This window comes from Impatiens glandulifera, chromosome 3 (genome assembly GCF_907164915.1).
Source record: "Impatiens glandulifera chromosome 3, dImpGla2.1, whole genome shotgun sequence".
Taxonomy (NCBI): domain Eukaryota; kingdom Viridiplantae; phylum Streptophyta; class Magnoliopsida; order Ericales; family Balsaminaceae; genus Impatiens; species Impatiens glandulifera.
In genome coordinates, this window is record NC_061864.1 from 31,631,623 (window position 1) to 31,650,947 (window position 19,325).

General features: G+C 31.0%; 1 protein-coding gene across 4 annotated transcripts; it reads right to left on the reverse strand.

Moving 5' to 3' along the window:
* Window positions 1-4,677: 4,677 nt before the first annotated feature.
* LOC124929262 (mRNA-capping enzyme-like) lies at window positions 4,678-18,982 on the reverse strand. 4 transcript variants are annotated; one of them, XM_047469581.1, is made up of 18 exons: window positions 18,839-18,982; window positions 17,909-18,065; window positions 16,631-16,766; window positions 14,965-15,116; window positions 12,671-12,754; window positions 12,500-12,562; window positions 9,824-9,961; window positions 9,524-9,730; window positions 9,126-9,245; window positions 8,441-8,490; window positions 7,577-7,739; window positions 7,342-7,479; window positions 6,171-6,290; window positions 5,974-6,072; window positions 5,521-5,610; window positions 5,340-5,421; window positions 5,135-5,265; window positions 4,678-5,054 (listed from the first exon to the last, which is right to left on the reverse strand). In XM_047469581.1, exons 2-18 carry the CDS (start codon window positions 18,041-18,043, stop codon window positions 4,911-4,913), a joined length of 2,052 nt encoding a protein of 683 aa, XP_047325537.1. In that variant the 5' UTR covers window positions 18,044-18,065; window positions 18,839-18,982; the 3' UTR covers window positions 4,678-4,910. The 4 variants fall into 4 exon arrangements, with proteins under 4 accessions (XP_047325537.1, XP_047325535.1, XP_047325534.1 ...); XM_047469579.1 differs by having other exon boundaries at window positions 17,909-18,119; window positions 18,839-18,981; XM_047469578.1 differs by having other exon boundaries at window positions 17,909-18,119; window positions 18,744-18,901.
* Window positions 18,983-19,325: the final 343 nt, after the last annotated feature.

The window sequence follows — 19,325 nt, forward strand, 5'->3', positions numbered from 1 at the left end:
ATTGTGACCTCACACTTTGGTCAATCAAATATTTGACTTATATTTTTGAACCATTTTCAATTGTTACCGGCTTATTATATTTCTCGACAAACCACATCCCAATCACACTTAGTTAAAAGATTGTAATTGTTTTGTTAGGTTGCAAATTTGAAACATACATAACCGTTTTAAATTTATGAGCGGATCAACCCACAATCCGACTCAAGTATCCATTATATTGTTAAGAATATCTCGCATTCATCAAAAGAGTTGTACTTGTTTTGTTATGTTACAAGTTCGAAACATACATATAGAATTTTTAATTTTATTTTAAACTGTTTTAAGTTAATGGAAGGGTCAACCCACAATCCGACCCAAATAACCATTTACTCTCACATATTTATCCAAATTAATCACAGATCTCGACCCGACAATTTATACACTTTGAAAATTAAGTATTATTATATATTAGTTAGTTAAAAAGTTGAAATTATATTGTTAAGAACGTCCCGCGTTCATTAAATTTGGTGTTGAATTTAAAGTATAAAGTCTTATTAGCCTAGTTGGTTAAATAATTGTTTTTGTTTTATCATGTTGAAAGTTCGAAACATATTTATATCATTTTTAATTTTATTTTTAACTGTTTTAAGTTTATGGACGGATCAACCCACAATCTGACTCAAATATCCATTTACTTTCACACATATATCCAAATTAACTATCGACCCGACAATGAGAACACTTTAAAAATTAAGTATTATTATATATATATATATATATATATATATATATATTTTTTCCTTCCTATTTCTCTTAAATTGAATAGAATTACTTTTTGAGTAACCCTTTTCTCGAGATTTGCTGTGTTTTCATTCCGTGCATCATTTCAAATGTCTATCTAATCATTCATAAATCACGATATTTACATGTTAGTATTTAATTAAAAAATTATTTTCTTAAAAACAATACTATTTTAACTTCAATAAAAGAAATCGGAAAAGACAAAACCTAGCAGTAAAATTCAAAGTTAAAATCCTGAATTTAAATGTCTTATTGAGAATGAATTAAGGTAAAAGACAAAATTGAATCTGTAAATGTGTTTTATTTATATATTTTTGTTATATTAAAATAACGTACCTACATTAATTTATTCTAATAAATTTTTCATATTTTTTATTTGGACCATATTAAAATTATATATAGTGATTTAGTTAATATAATGGAAGACATCAAATTAATAAATGAGTAACCCTATTTAGAATAAAAATTTGTTTAGTTTTCTCAACAAACAAACTTATTGCTAAATGTGTGATATCTTAATCAAATGTCTAATCTATATATAATGAACATGAAATATGTTAGTTAGTCACGTTAATAAAGTTCAATTTTAAATAAAAAATATATTTTTTTCATGAAAATGGTTTAGAATGAAGAATTGAAATTATATAATTTTCATGATATTTAAAACATTAATACACATATACATCGATGAATAGTTGAGCAGATCTTTAAACTATATAAATGGTTTATGTTATTGTAAATTGTATTAAACATATGCATATAATTACACCAATATCTATTCATAAGCAATACAGTTTCCAAAATTGTAGATGAGTATTTAATTCTCCTTTTCTAGTTTCCATTATTTGCATAAGATTTTTGTATTTGCTCGATCTTGAGCTTTGTATCTCGGGTGAAAATGAAGTTTATTTTGTATTTTTTTCACATTAGAATTGAAGGAATGCTCATAATATCTTTGAAAAAGTTCATGAATGAATCACGAAAGATGAAGATAAAAATTATTTGTTAAAAAACAAGCACCAACTATTTCATTAGGAGTGGGGGAGAAAAGCATACTATTAAGAAAAAATAGAGACTTAAAAGAGTTCATAAATTTCGTAACAAAATTGTCTAATAAAGAGTTGAAGTCTATTTTGGTTTGATACTAATGTTTTTCTTGTTATGTGCTTAATTTATCAAGTTTTTATTATAAAAAAAATAAAGATTTAAAAGAGTTCATAAATTTCGTAACAAGATCGTCTAATAAAGAGTTGAAGTCTCGTTTGATACTATTGTTTTCTAATTACGTACTTTATCAAGTTTTTATTATACTAGGAATATCGTACATTGTTCTGGTAAATTATAAATTTTCTCATTTATAATTGAGATCTTCATATTAAAATAAGATATTAGAATAAAAAAAAAAATTCGTTCACACTTTCTAACTTATATATTAATCTTAGTCCACTAAAAATAATCTTCATTTTCATTAATTTATTTGATTTCATATATTAAAGAAACTACTTCTACCTAAAATTTTAATTGACAATTAACAAAATATCTTGGTAACATTAATAATATGGTCCCAAAATGATTTTAGACAAGTAATCATGTATACTATATATATATATATAAAAGTGATCAACGTAGTTTGGTTATAGTTTCTTCTTGGGTTAACTTTAGAATATACTAATAAATAATAAAATATTATTTCATATTGTAATTTATAATAAGTTTAAATAATAAAATTAATAAATAATATATTGATATGAATAAAAAAACAACTAAATATAAAACATTTCATTATAGTTATTATTTAATCAATGCCTTTGAAGAAAATAGCTAGATTTTGAGTATGTTCCTAAAAAAACAAGAAGATAATGTTTGGTATTAGAATTATTATATTCAAATATTTAATGAGCAATCAATTATTATTATTGTTATTGTTGTTGAATTTAGCTCGATCGTTCATTTTATTGATATTTATAAGATGATATTCCAAATAATCATAAGTTTCAATGTTTCTATATATATAGTTACTATTTATATCAGATGACATACTAAAATATTATTAGTAGTAAGCTCTTTACCCACACACAAAAAAAACTCTAACAAAATATTACTCAAAAACTCAATTAAGTCCATCGGGCAAATATCAGTTTTTTCGATGAATGAGTAACCTATTAAATAATCTTCATCGGGAGGAATTACACTTTTTTTAAAGAATAAATTGATACTTTTCTTCCGCACGAATTTTACGATCTTTAGAAAATAGACAAGTTGTACCTAATAATCTACATTTTGATAAATATCAACTTAAATATAAATACATTTGTAATACTTCAACCTTCACTTTTTCTACTATCTCGTCAATCTTCACCAATTTGTTCTCATTCACAATATCACATTATTTTCGAAACTCCAAACTTCTCAAATTGTTATCTTGCTTATTTCTTAACTAAATCTTCTGATTTTTTAAATATCTTATCTCACTCTTGATCAAATTCTTTCCAATTGACATCTAAAACTTTCGAAATTTGTCAGATTTCAAAAGTTGATAACTTCTTCAAAAGTACTTGATCATTCACGGTTAATTTAGAAGTGTTTTGATCCTTGAACAAAGCAATAAGGGAGGTCGAAAGACCATCAATTTTGGCAAATGTTAGTTTATATTTTATTTTTTAATTTAAGAAGAAATAAGGTCCACCTGCAAAAATAAAAGTAAAATAACTAAATCCAGGTTTTATTATTTGATTGTGTTTATAATTTATTATTATATTAATACCATAAATAATTGTCCCATATTTTTAATAATTAATTAATTTCCATGAGACATTAATCCATTGTAACAAGTATTTTAAAAGAAATTGATTGATTCAAAATTTTAAAATTATAAATAGAGAAGTTAAAATGAACGACTGCATAATTTTAAAAAAAATTGGCAGATAAAAGTAAATATTTTACGGAAAAATTAAACAAATCAATAGAAGAAAACAACATTTTTCAAGTGTAAAATGTATTTTTGCAAACCAAAAAAATCAGACAGAAAATAAAACATTTTTCAGACCATTTATGTAAGAAAAGAAAATCAACCCAAAATTTGTATTCTAATTACTATATTAGGGTTTCCATTTTTTTTTTTCACATGAGAGATTTATTTTATTTATCATTCTAATCGATTAAAATTCGGTGAGGCATGTATATACACAATTTTTCTATCATAAAACATAGAGTATAATATGTTTAAAAAAATTATGTTTTTATAAAAAAAATATAAAATTATTAGAAATTATGAAAAATAAATATATTAGTAATTTTATTATATATTTAATTATTTTTTTATTAATGTTAGGAACGGAATCAAGACGGAATACACAAATATATATCATCTCCTTCAACTACCGGTCAAATAGAAAAAAATCGTCCCGGACCATTCAAATAGAAACAAGAGGGCTCTGATTGTTGCATCTTCCATGAAAAAAAGTAACAAACATATAGCCAATATATATTTAGTTATAACATGGAACTATTTATTAATTCCATATTTAAAACATTTCATTTAATTATTTACATCTTTAAATCTCATCATCTTTGGTCACACACAAGACAGTTAAAATCTAGATCAAGTTCATTCTAAAAAAAAATTCAATTCTAAAATAAACAAGTTTAACTTAAATAAACTATTACACTAACTAAACTTTTACAATTTAAAAAACAATTATTATTTATTGATTCAAATAAATGAACTGATATTTAAATTTATAAATTTTATTTTATTATTATTATTTCTTAATTTCACTTTATATTTAATTATATAATAATAATATTTATTTAAAATAAATTCAAACAATTTAAAATAAAATTTAACATTTTAAGAATTTATAAATATGCAATCAATTTTAATGTAAATATTCTTCCCATAATTAAATAATAACTTTGATAGAGAAATGAATAGCTAATAAAACACAAAAACTGATATACATAGTTAATCAATTCATATAAAATATCAAATATAACTAATTGTAAATTTACCCTTGGTTGGTTGATGAGATTCAAATACATCTCTTCATCATCTTTTCATAGTCACTAATAACAATAATAATAGCAGACACCATTTTCACACCTACAAAAGAAGAAGAGTTGCCAACTTCTCATTTTCGTCGAGCTGAACTCGAGTGCTGATGAGCCTTACTATCATTCCTTATTCTATCGGCATACATGGGTAATCGGATAATCTCCTCGATCTCTTTCAACAACACTTCCTCCGTTATATTGTCCTTTATGCTTCGCATTACCTGCATCATCTCGATACAACAATATTAGATCGCCACAAAAAGAAAAGCTAAAAATGATTAATTATTATTATTATCGGGACCTTTCTGTATGTCCCAATATCATTTGGAGTAGATTTATCGGTTCGAATTCGCATGCACACCCACACATTTTCATCTCCGTCCCACGAACACTCAATAATCTTTCCAGCATAAGAGGCTGGATCTGACCCCTCTGCATGTTTAAACTAACTTATTGTAAATAAAAAAAAAAATATAACTTTAGAGATAGAAAAGCAAAAAACCAACCACTAAAAACAACTCTACTTCCTTCCATCAATTTTTTTTTTCCCCGCTCGAACACATATAACAGTTGTCGACCGTCAACCATCTGTTTTTGTGAGTACAATAAACAATCAACCAATAATTAAACTATTAGATGAAGTGAAAAAGGGAAAGTTTGTCCCCACAAAGAAAAGGGACCACCTACCTCGAAGAGATAGTCGACCGAATTCATATTTGCGTACTTCCATTTGAGAAGGCCTTCATGAGTACGAGGTATGTAAGGATCGTCCCAACCCTGACGATGATGCACAAATTCATCAGCAAGACAACACATGTTATCACAATCATCTTTTGTTTTTCAAAACTCACAATCATCTAGAAAATAATCTGGACCATGATTTTTAGATAGCGATTGAAAAAAATCTTATACCAAACCGAAAAAAAAATTAAAACCAATTTCAAATTTGTTTTGGAAATTTTCCAATGGAATCATGACTCGCCTCGTAACAAATAAGAAAACATAAAAAAAATGGCTAAGAACAAATGATGAATAGTATGCAATTTTACATCTGCACTCATCGTTGTCAAAACCATTGATTAATTTAACTAGTAAAACGAAGATATGAATATACAGAAATGAAACAATTGTGTAAAGCACCTGGAAGACGAGACCATCTGCATCATGTGATAGCTTTGGAATGAATCCATCCAGCAGTTTGGTAACAGTGGAGAGCAACCAGAAGGCCTTTCTTCTTACCTAAATCAGTTAATGAGTAGAAAAACTCAATCTTCAGGAAGCAAAGTGTGCTGAGAGTATTACTTCTTCTACTTGAATATTATTGTGTATCAACATACTCTGAATGGCTCCATGTCATATCTATAATTTGGATTTTTAATATGAATATTCTGACGTTCATAGTTCCGAGGTTCGATAACCTCTTTCTCTAGCATTTTCCAACGCTCATGAAAAGGTCGCTGCATTTTCAGTATCAGTAGTTATTAATCACACAAATATGACATGTGCCAATAATATGAAAACAAACTTCAACACTAAAGATCCTCCTACAAAAACCAATAGAACATGTGTTTTTCTATGAACATAAAAATCATCTTTATGAAATAGGAGAACATTTGAAGGAAACTATCATCATAGAACTAAATAATTACTTTCCACTTCTTTCTCATCGATTTCAAAGTTGGAAGGTCTTTAACATCATCATTTAAATGATCAATAATTAGTTTTTCTGTAGGTTTCAGCTACTTTTCTGTTTTGTTCATGATGATTTTTGTTTTTGTTATTTCACACAACACATTTTTATGTTATTATTAATAGTTTTCTTTGGTCATGAGTCCTCTTTTTGCTCTCAATAATACAACTACCTTTTTCAAACATAAAAATAAATAATCTCTTTGAAAATCCAGGCATGTAAGTTTCACTAATACGAGATGAATAATGTTGATACAACAATCGGTTATCATCTATTGAACACAGAAACAAGATGGCATTGTGCAAAAAGCATGTTTGAGGTTGGGAGGTATTTAATGTTTGTTAGCAAGATGATTAATTTTTTATTTTATTTTTTGAAATAGGAAGCTAGAATGACCCCCACAGTCATGACCTCCATTTTAACTTCAACTTAAGGCGTTCTAAGTGAGAATCGAACTGTGACCTTTGGTCTCTTAGGAGCTACTCTTGCCACTTTTGAAAAATAAAATAAATTAACTTTAGGTGTAAATTAACATTAAGGACATGAGTTAGCAAGATGATTAATAGTTAGCTCATTTTACACCTTTTGTTTTATGTTGTCTTTATGTACATAAAACAATGATTTTTCCTAAACTTCGTATCGTCAACTGTTACATATTGGTAAATTGCACCAATGCTAAATAAACATGTGTTAATTTTAAAGAGATTATCTGACCAACTTGTGAAGCAGTTGAAGGTAGTGAAAAAGTGCAAAAGAGTGATGCAAAACAGAAGCACCATTAACCATCACGATAAGATACCAAATGTAGAAAATCTAACCTCAATGACAGAGACATGGTTAATTGCCATGAGATCATAGATCAAGTATCTTCTCTCCTGTTTCTGTGAGTCTGGCAACGTATCAATGATCATCTCACCATCAAGTAATGTAAAATGGTGAAATCTCTCCGCAATAGCCTTGCATGGATGGGAAAGATAAACAAATAAGAATTCCAGAATTCAATTTGATTTTAACACAAGAAAACAGCCCACAAAGCATGTAGAGCAGACATACGTCACCAGAGCTTCTGCACGGAAACCTCATCTGGACCCTCCGAAAATTAAAATCCCTATCAACTAAGTAACATCCATCCAAAGTAATAAGCATCATATATCGTGTTCCATCCGCTTTCCATGTTGCATAATAATAACGCTGCCTTAGCAACTGTAGATTTTCACTGAAACCACAAATGGTATTTGGGTAAGAAAAAACAAAGTACACATCCCTATTTGGAAACACTTATAATTTTTATATTTTTGTAAACGGATCTAGATACGCTTTTTGGATCCGGAATTTTTGTTCCCAGGTGTTCCCAAATGGGAATAGTAGAAATGATTATAGCTGAAGATAGCAATTCATATGTTTTTCATTATGTCAGACTAAATAATCAATATAACATCCATATTATGACGAACACTACTTTGCTCTGTTTATAAATATATGTAAACCATAGATAAGAGTTTGAAGCATGACCACGAGCTCTTTAAAACGGTAAAAAGGAAAGACCTATCTTTCAGAATTAAAGATGACAACAAAAAAAGACCAACAGGATGAACAATGGTATGCACCGATTTTAAGCATTAAGAGAAACAAGTTATAATGACTAATTTCCCTATAGAAACTCAACTATCTGTTTCAGTTTCTTTTTGTTTCAGTATCACATTACCTTCATTTGTTTTAGGTTTCACTAATCTGGTTGTAACAATAGCAAACAATACTGAGCAACTAAGCTGGTTGTAACTCCATATGGTGACAACTAGTAACAAATAGCATTCTATAAAACAAAATGAAAAAGAAAAAAGTTGTTTTTTTCTTAATTAAATAGGTCACATAAAGATCACTTATATGAAAACAACCTCAGACAAGACATAGTATGACCTGTTAAGTGAGACTGGATGTGATCCTGGAAATTGAGCAGTTCCCTTTGGCTGAAAACAGAAAAAAGGATATATGAGCACCAAATTATATATACATACATATAGCACACAAGTAAGACTAATTCAAAACAAAAGAGACATCTACTCATAGCGATAGAAAGAGACAAATGTTACGATCAAATAAACTTCTACTAACAGAAGATTTCCTGCTACTACTCCGAAGAACCACATACCAAATTCAAAAGTTAGAGTGAATTCTTAGATTGACCTAATAACTAAAATCAATTAATCAAGTAACTGCAAAAACTACCAGGCAGATTTAAGATACTATTGTATTATGAAAACTTCACAAAGAAGCAAACAAGGAATTAAGGTGTTTTCTTTTTTTTAAGTTAAAAATTTATTAAGCTAGGGTAGATCACTAAGATTTTGTTAATGTAGTAATAATCAAAACCAAGTACAACATTCAGGGATGCCAGGAGGAATCACAATTCAATACAAAGAAAATATAAATAAAGTGTTTCTAAAGAACAAGTTTAGATCACCAGGCTATTAAATAATATGCATGATACAGAAAAACTATGCAAGGATGGGATTCATTAAACATCCCATTGTGAAGATCAACTAGACAGACAAGCATGAGCATAAACAAAAAAGAAATTTGTAGGCGCTGAGAAAGTTCATACCCCCGCTTTTAACTTCATTGCTTGGTAGCAAAATTGCCTAAATACCTCTTGCTGGTCATATGGAATGCTATCTCCCAAAACATCATCATTCGTCATCAGTACATTAGATTCGTTATTTTCCTACAATGAACAAGTACAATCATGAATTCAATGAAAATAAACCCATTTCATATGTATTACCCATGTCCTAAATCCTATTTCCTTGAGATGGTATGAAACTACAAAACGTATTTTCTGTTTCAATGCAATTTTAATGGCAGACACTAAAGTCTCAGAACACAACAATTTTCCGTGTAAAATGCAACAAATGTGAAAACAACAGCTTTTTGCTAAAGAGAACACTTTACGATAATGATGCCAACAAATGCACAAAATCTATAGAGAATTAGAAATCCAACCAGTACTGGAACAGCAGAGGTCCCATCATCATCATCATCAGGCACAGCATCACCATTGAGATCTAACTCTGAAGATCTCTTCCACTCTGGTGTTGGTGGACAAACAACCATTTCGGGTCTTTTTTCATGATAAAAAGTGTACAAGGCATCAATATAATCTGGTTTGTAAATTCCAGGTGGGCGTGCATCAGCAAATATTTTTATGGCCTGCAGAAAGGCAATGGAAAAATTAACTTTGAATATGAACTTTCTTCAGCAACCATGCTATATAGAAAAAAGTTTTTTAAATATATTACCTACCTGGGAAACAGACATCGGTACTGTCCGCATAAGATAATGGACGATCATGTAACCAGTTCTGTTATGTCCATGAGTACAATGAACAAGGATATATTTCTTTGGGTTTGAGGACTTTTGACGAGTAAGGAACTGTAAGACCTGTTTCCAGAAATAAGAGACAATGTTTGAAATTCCTGAAACAACATCCTCAGAAACAAGCACATGCAGAATAGCTGGATAAGTAGGATATAAAATCCCAGAACCAACATGCAGTTTAGTAAAAGAAAGAAACAATAGCATCATACAGTCATGACACCTCAATATATATATAAATTGATCTCCCTGCAACATTAATTAAAGAAAAAAGAAGATAAAATATGAATATGAATATGAATATGAATATGAAATAACTGCTCATCAAGAATCAACAAATTGGGGTAAATGCTAAAATTTAGAACCTAGATCTGGGGAAAACATGTTTCATAACATGCAAATTTATGAACTCAGATTGCTATTATTTTGTCTGTATTGAAAATGTAAAAAAAAAGAAACCTCATTTTGTAAGGATTCTCTCTTTAAAAATCATGACAAATGAACCAGCTCGAATCTAATCTTGTTGTATCTTGTCTTTCCATTTTTTATGTTGCTCTTTAAAATAATCGCACTTCGTGTTAATAAACGTTTTAAATAAGGTCACCAATTTAAAAAAAAACAAACAACTTACACCTATTTACACAAATATGAACTGATTTTATTTTTAATAAGGATCAAAATCTCTTAAATCTCTCACCTAATAAAAACAAAGAGATGAGCCTAGTTTGATTATTTACACACTCAGACTCAAACCAAGCGGCATATATTCTCCAAACCAAGGAGGCCCATGAGTGGTTTGATACAACCTAAAGTAAAGAGGCTTTTTGGATGAAGAGAGACGTGAGAATGCAACAATGAGGCTCATTGTTGTTGCATGCTCTTCATTGTGTTGCCTAGAGGATCAATGATAAAAGTTTTCCATCTTTTGTTTTCCTACTGGTTGCTTCAGCCTTTTTGTGCTGAGAAGGACCCTTTTGCCTATAGAAGAAGAAAAGAACCAGTTAACGATATTTTCCATCACTAATTAGTGATTTGTTCCTTTACTTAGGCTCTTCTCTTCAATGAGTGAAGAAGAGATAGCAAACTTGGATGAATATATTGAGAACCTGAACTGCCCATAGAAGAAGAAAATAACCAGATATCGATGCTTTCTTTCACAAATTAGTGATTTGCTTCTTTACTTAGGTTCTTCTCTTCAATGAATGAAGAAGAGATGGCCAACTTGGATGAATATATCAAGAACCTGAAGCCTGAATTGAATGTGCACTGGAGGAAAAGAAAATAGCTAACAACAAGAAGATTTTGGATTTATGACTGTGATACAGATGCCGAGAAAAAGGTTAGTCATTGTGGGGTCTGTCTGGTTTTTGAGACCGATATAAAATAAGTAATTAGACTATTGGACTCTCTAATTATTAGGTGGTTACACCGGCCATTGGAAGATGGCGAAGAAAGATTAGTCATTGTGGGGTCTGTCTGGTTTTTGAGACCAATATAAAATAAGTAATTAGGCTATTGAACTCTCTGTGGTTACACCGGCCATTGGAAGATGCCGAAGAAAGATTAGTCATTGTGCGGTCTGTCTGGTTTTTGTGACCAGTATAAAATAAGTAATTAGACTATTAGACTCTCTGTGGTTACACTGGCCATTGGCAGATGCCGAAGAAAGATTAGTCATTGTGGGGTCTGTCTGGTTTTTGAGACCGATATAATAAAATAAGTAATTAGACTATTAGACCTAATGATTAGGTGGTTATGCCGGCCATTGGCAGAGGCAGCAATAGAGGATAGGAAGCTAGATATGGTAAGATTTAAAGTACATGCTCTAATAACATGTGGGATTTCCAAATGGAGAGAAAGAGAAGACGTTGGCTATGTTATCCTCTTTTTATAAATGGTTACAAAGAGATACAAGTGCAGTTGTTACAGATGTACTCATAAATCTTCAATCAATGGTAGACAGTTTTACCCAGTAAATGAGAAAATGGAGGGTCCCAATTATTTATTTATTTTTCCATTTCAATTTTTATTCTTCTTATTTTTCATTTTCCTATTTTCTATTTTCTTATAAGTTGTAAAATAACTTCCTTTCATAAATCTGATGATGTGTTACTAACCTTGGCTTTGATTATATAGTTCTATAAAAGCAAGTATATCAAGAATCTGACATATTCTAAGAGGGTCCACAACTATTACTAGTATCACCGTCAGTAGCTTAACGTTTGATGAAGAAGAAAACAAGTACAATAAATATGAGGGAACATAGATCCTCTTTTCCTCAAATTATTAAAATCCTATTTTGTAATTCTAGAATCATAGTTGAAATACCCTAAATGGTTAAGTTTAGCAATATTGAAGATCAGCTCATCAGCTATATATTGGTTATAAACAGGTGCACTTCTTTTGATGCAATATATTAATACTTTTAGCAGCCTAACTGAACCAAACAATAACTCTCGTCAGCCTAACTGAGCAAATCATACACATGCTTCATGCTAGAGATAATACTGTCATTTAAGACAGTGCAGAGCACTATCAAAGATCAGATGTGCATTCAAGTTTTACTTCTACAATCAAACAGGTAAATTTACCAGATGCCCTTACCTCATAGACAAATACATTTACCGCCTCATTTTCTGGGACAGAGTCTCGACCCCTGCATTGAATCTGAATAACCAAGAAAGTTAGAAACTTGGAAGATTTTATTTTAGTGGAAACATATGAAAAGGTGGCAAACAAGGAAAACTATTATAGTGACAGATTGATGATATACACCTTTACATGCTTGATGGCATCCTTTCTCAAATCCGACGTTTGGTAATAGCGAGTCGTATTTGTGAGATCAATCACCAAACCAAGCTGAAACAGCAGTGACAATGAAGGGAAATATAAATAAGAGAGATTCAAACTACATGTGATATACAAAGATTAAAGAAACTCTTAGTTCAATTATTACTATGTAAAATATTTCCTTTTCATAGAAACTAAAACTGTGTTGCAATCACTTCTGAACTCTACATATGACAAGGGAAGAATCACAAATTTTTGTAGCAACTTGTTTAGCTACTTTCTTTAAACATGTAATTAAACACACTATATTTCAACTTAGCTATTATCTACTGTCAGAGATATTAAAGAGTAATATAAGATGCATCAAAGTGAAGCATCAACAGATTGACCTGTCTCCCTTCCACCGTGTATCTCAAAACTCCTAAATATTATCAGTGTGGTGGAGAATTCACCCTTTTATCTACCTTTACCAATGATAGTGTTCTGTCTGAGACTATAAGGATGATGTGTTAGAAATTCAAATGAACTTCACATTCTCCATCATCTCTTCACCAATGAGTCTTTTGTGTGAGACTTGCACCTGTTGGAATATCTCTGATGCTTAGTGCTTACTACCTCATTCAAGTACAGCTAAGGAGTCAAGGTAAATGCACAAGTTATAAACTACTTAGAAAAGTACTCCCAAATATCCTCTCTTTCACATCAGTTGTGAAAGAAAGGTCTCAAATATTATCTCTTGTACTCCAAACATGGATCAGTGTAGAGAATTCACCCTTTCTTCTACCTTTATCAGCATGTGGAGCTCTCACAGTCCATTATTAACTGGTATAGGTTGTGGAAAGCTTTTCAATGGCACCGATTCAAAGTTTCTCCATGCCTTTACACATCATAAAAGGAACATGTGGAACTGTTTCACCTTGAGAGCTAGGGTAGGAATTTGAGATCAAGGAAAGTGGAGAGAGAAATGGAGATGAGAGCTATGAACTTCACAAATCTGTTATTCAATGTGCAACTTATGTATAATCTACTTACTTTTATAGTAATTAAGTGGGTAATACACTTAGTACAACTAATTGTAGTTATTATGCAATTAATTCCCACCTATATGTAATTATTTCTCAATTTGTACCTAAGTAGCACGGATACTTGGAAAAAATAAATTGGAGTATCCGATCGGATACAGATACGTGTACGATACGCCAAAATGGGTATAGGATATGGAAAAATAGGTATCGTTGACTTTCTGTAGGTTTGACCATTCCGATACGGTTTGGATAAGGCTTGGACACGTTTTTCGTGAAATCGCAAAGAAAATAAAAATTTAGGGGTCAAATTTGAGGGGACTAATTATAAAATTACTAAAAAAAGTGAAACTAAATTAACCCTTCTTCACAGTTTCTTCAAAAATAACACTCATTAACCGCTGCCACCGCCCAAACTTATTATGAATGATGAATATGGGTTCCTATCTCTATTTATATTAATATACTAAATTTATATAAACATTATATATATATATAATATTTATATATTTTTTAATAATTGGCCCATCCTAAACATATCGTGTCTTATATTTTAAAATATTTTCGTATCGCCGTATCCGTATCGTATTTGATACGACACTCGTATTCATGCAACATATTTTGTACTAATTTTACTTTTCCGGAGCTTCATTGATAAGTTCCCTTCCAGGCCACATGACTTTCTGCGGTAGAATGAATTCCAAAAAGGGACAAGCAATTGGAAGTATCCCATGTAGCTCGAGAGTAGAGCAAAAGAAAAACTTAGTGGAAGGTTCTGTTGAAGGGGCCAAAAACTAAAAAGGTTACGTTGCTAATCCTTGAACTTTGTCCCATATCCATGTGAATTTTGTGCAGGGACACTGACACCTTTCCCTTTCTTTTTTTAAATTCTTGTACCAACACCCGTTCAATTCCAAACAAAGAAATTATAGACAGTAATCTATCCAAACAAACCATGATAGTAGTAACATTCCAGGATGCTTGTCAAATCTCTAGAACAAATATATTAGTTGAAACTTGAAAGGTACTAAACTTTTTGTATATCTGGCCAATTGGCCCTTATGCATATCTTTCAAACTTACACATGCGTATTGCACTTGTTAGGAGCTTTAGTATATTCTTAGAGTACTGACAGGAACTTTTGTTATTCTAAGCAGCTAATTCTGCACAAGGATCGGAAGAATTATGAAAATGAAAGAAGGGGAAGGGAAAAGGCGAAGAGGGGCCGGACAAGGAAATCAATTTTCATATACTTACTTTTCTTCCCTGATTTCGTTGCTGATTAATCACTTGTTTGAAGGAATATCTTTTACCAGGAGCTATAAGTTCATTGAAATCATCACTAAGCGGAACTTTAGAAGGAATGATGCCGCCTATGTCCTGACCAGCTGAAGGACAATCTAACCAACCTGTAACATTTTTCAAATATTTGATTTATGTATCACATATCCAAGTCTAAAAACTAGCTTAAAGAGATCAATAATTATGCTCCAATAACTGAATATATATATATATATATATATATATATATATATATATATATATTATGGAATAAGTTACCAGTAGGAAGTTGATCAGATGGCCATTCACATTAAATCAGAGGCACAAAAGAAACGAAAAATGTATCTAGCCTGGTAATCAAGTCTCCTACAGCTAAAGATTATCCTAGGTTTTCAAGAACAAAAGAGGTGTCTTTCAAAAATGATTGAAGATCCTAGAAGTTACACCCTCAAGAAGATGCACGTAGATTGAAATCTTGATTATTACCCCTTCCATCAAGTGTAAGAAAGCAACGGCCAATGCTAGTGGAGGTAGCCCCATTTGGAAACACATTTATTAATTTGTTTCTGTATATCCAGATACAAAGACATAAGATAAATTTCTGAATTTGTCTCTGACTAGGTTTAGTTTGCAAATGTTTTTGTATCTGGATCCACATACAAAAATAAAAAGTGTTTCCAAATGGGACAAATGAAGAAAATGAATGTAACCATTTTAATCTATATAGGTTACAAGCTTAGACTTCAATATGACCTCATATATCATAAAAGGGATCACCCAATATTTCCTCTCCTAATCCTAGAACGAGGGTGTAATTCCTCTCACAATTAATGTCATCAATATATTGGATCCTACAAGTATGTCATAGCATCATTATAATGCATTAAATTATGAACAAGAGTAAAAGAAATTAAGAGCATCAAATTAAGGACGAACCAAATTCTTCTCAAAATTACTTTTATCATATAATATTATTTTTAACATCTGATTTATCATTAAACCAATCTAAAAACATGTATTACCTAAAACTTAGATTATAATGTAAATCTAAGAAAACAACTTCTGACTCAGAATAATGGATATTATTACAGTTCTAACCTACAAAACAATCTGGTTCATCTCCCACTGTGTCACAGAACAGCTGCATACTCAGTAAATATGACCAAAGCAAGCAAACTGTGAGAAAGCTAATGCAGGTACAAATTCACATACAAATTAAATTAATCGTAAAAAACATGCCCCAGAACTACATGCACCCAACGCACAAGAGGTCGCAGATTCAAATGCAAATCAGAAAATAGAGTATATGAAGCACAAACATTCATGTAATTACCAATTGAACGATTGTATTTCTGGGGGGAAAGTTCAATAAAGAATAAAAAGATTAATCAGTAAATGACAGGTAAACAAATTTACTTCATTCTACAACTGAGAATATAATATATGTGTTAGGCATACTAGACGTTCTCATATGTTATGGCTATATAAAACGGCGGATCTCTATTCCAACCAAGAATAGAACAAAGGGATATAATCTTGTGAAGGAAATGCAAAATACTGGACCATGCATCATTCTCTCCCGTGGTAACCAAAAAAGCTTAAGAAAGCCATTCTAGCTGGGGCAACAAGGTAACTAACTTACCAGGAGGAAGCTTAGTTTTGTCATAAGTCCTGTGAATCTGTTGTTGTGTATGTTCTTGCACAGGGGCGCGATAAGGTTTCACTGGTCTGTCATCACCGCGTTCCCGTTTCAATCGTTGTTGTCTTTCATGACGCTCCTGAGCAGAGAGAAATGGAAAAAACTGATCAGAAAACTTAATGGAAAAAGTCTGAGGAAAGAGGAAGTTGCCAAAAGAGATTGGGGCTGGAATAAACTAAATGTTTGTATTTGTCCATGATTAAACACTAGAGTACTTTACATAATATAAATTGTAAACCAGCTTCTTGATAACATAAATTAGTAATCTTGGTTTAAATTGAAGAACATGAATTTAGACCAAAAAAATAATAATTGAGCAGCCTCCACATTCTGGCTACCAAAACAGATACTTGTGAGAGCTGACTGTTTAAAAGGGCTATATATTTTAAAAGGAAAGACGACATCTTGAAGGTGAGAGCTAACTGTTTAATTCAAGATGATATAAAAGGCATGAGCAACATGAAGACGACCAATATGATTATATACGGACAAAACCTTGCTACCAAGTTGATTAAGTTTAAACCGGAGATACTTTATTGTGGTTTAATATGGAGGATTATGATCCAATCACCTAATCCTCATAGCTCTTATTGGTAGTGACACTTTCAAACTGACCACCGTACGGATATATGGAATGGAAAATGACATGCTCCTCCTGAATTCGATTAATAATGGTAGAGATTTAGTCCAGAATTTTCTTAATCTGAACAAGGATGATTGGAGGTGGAGCAATGTGGAAGAATATGATAGAATGCAAAGGATAATGCGAGTCTTAAGCATATATTTTTTATTGTCTTTTATCTAATAGTATATGGAAGAACATGGACTGATTAACTATCAAGGAACGGGTAGAGGATGAAGCTGATGGTTGACGCCTACTTTGCAGTTTATGAAATTTGGTTTGAACAAAACATCATTGTTTTTGGGACTATCAAAAGAGACAAGAGCCCAAAGACAAGTGTGATCCTGTGTTGGCAAGATTAAGAGCAAGTGATGGGAAAGATTTCCTAACAACTATCATAATTGGTTATTGTGCGAGGAGTGATTAGTTTACTTTTTAGTACGTAATTTGTGTTGCCATCGATAGCCTTCTTTGGTAATCATTTTTTTCATAACTAGAAATGTTTTTTTTTCTTTTTTTTTTTTTTGAATTTAGAAAGCTAGCATGACTCATGCCCCCGCTTATATATAGAAATGTTTATTAGTATGAAAACAAATTACCCGACGAGCAATTTCAGCACCAGACTCTATACGCTCAACATGTGGAATATGCTCTTCTGGGACTGCATCTTCTTCTATACGAGAAACAAAGAAATCTTCTTCTTCCTCTGGCAGTGGAGATGCATTTAGGTCCATACTAGCAGCTATTCAAGACATACTGAATGGAAGCAAGAACTAATGAGAGGCTCAGTCACAGAATTGTAGCAGAAATCTTGAAAAGAATAAAAACTACATTTCTCAAAAATAGAACATAAATATAAATTATTCAAAAGGCCAAGGAAGAAAGTTAATTAATTAAGAACAATGAAAGAGACATAATTAATTAAAGATGCATAATGCCACAACCCCAGAGGAGGGAAAGCAAAAAGAGAGAAAACAAAGGTATAGTGAAACCATAACTCAGGCTTCTTGTTTCGCTGAAGTAATATTATTTTACAAGAGCATATACTTTACTTTACCATAATCCATGAAAGATCAAAATCTTTTCAGACTTCATCTTCTATCCTTTTCTCAAGTATTTCCCAGCAGAATTTACAAAGGCCCACTAAAAATGTTGGTGCATAATTATAAACCATGTTTTATATTTAAATTAGTCAAGAAAACCTTCAAAAATAGTAGTTTGGTCTTGTAACAGAAACGTAAACAATCATTCGTTTCAACCCAATAAACCCTTTGAGAACGACCACATGGGTTAGGAAAGAAAACCACCCACCTATTTGCCAAACATTAACATCAGTATAATTTTATCTTTCTTTCCCCAAACTTCAAATGGGTTAGGGAAAGATAGTCCCTTTCTAGAGAGAGTACATGACAACATGGAGAAATGGTAACTGACCTTGTCGGAGCTAAAAGCAAGTACAAGAACTTAGAGATTTAGTCGAAGAAATGAAAATCGATGGAGTAAGTTGATGTTCTTCAAACCAACGGTACCTAGGTTGCAAAATCTCTTTGAAGAAAACCCATCTCGCATATATATTCTTCTTCCTCCTCCCCCGGTCGAAATTGCTGAGAAAGAAAAACCCTTTTCTCTGTTTTCCCTTTGATGATGGCTTCTTAAACTCTCTCTCTCTCTCAAGGGATCTTGTATTTTCCTTTTATATAGAAAAAAATTCTTTTAATTTGTTTTCCTTGTCAAATATTGTGATTAGTAGTTAGTTATATTTCTTTTCTTTTTTTCGGGAAATTATTTTTCATTTAATTAAAAATAATTACCAATCGCATTTATTTTCGTTGCATACACGTTCTTTCGGATTGTTGTTACCTTTACGATGATGACGGGTGTCAACAATAATATGAGTTTAATAATTGTTTTCTAAAAAAAACAAATTAATTTAAAAACTCTAAGTAATTATTTTAAATATTTTTAGTAAATGATTTAATATATATTAGTTGAACAGTGAGAGTTGTATAATATTTT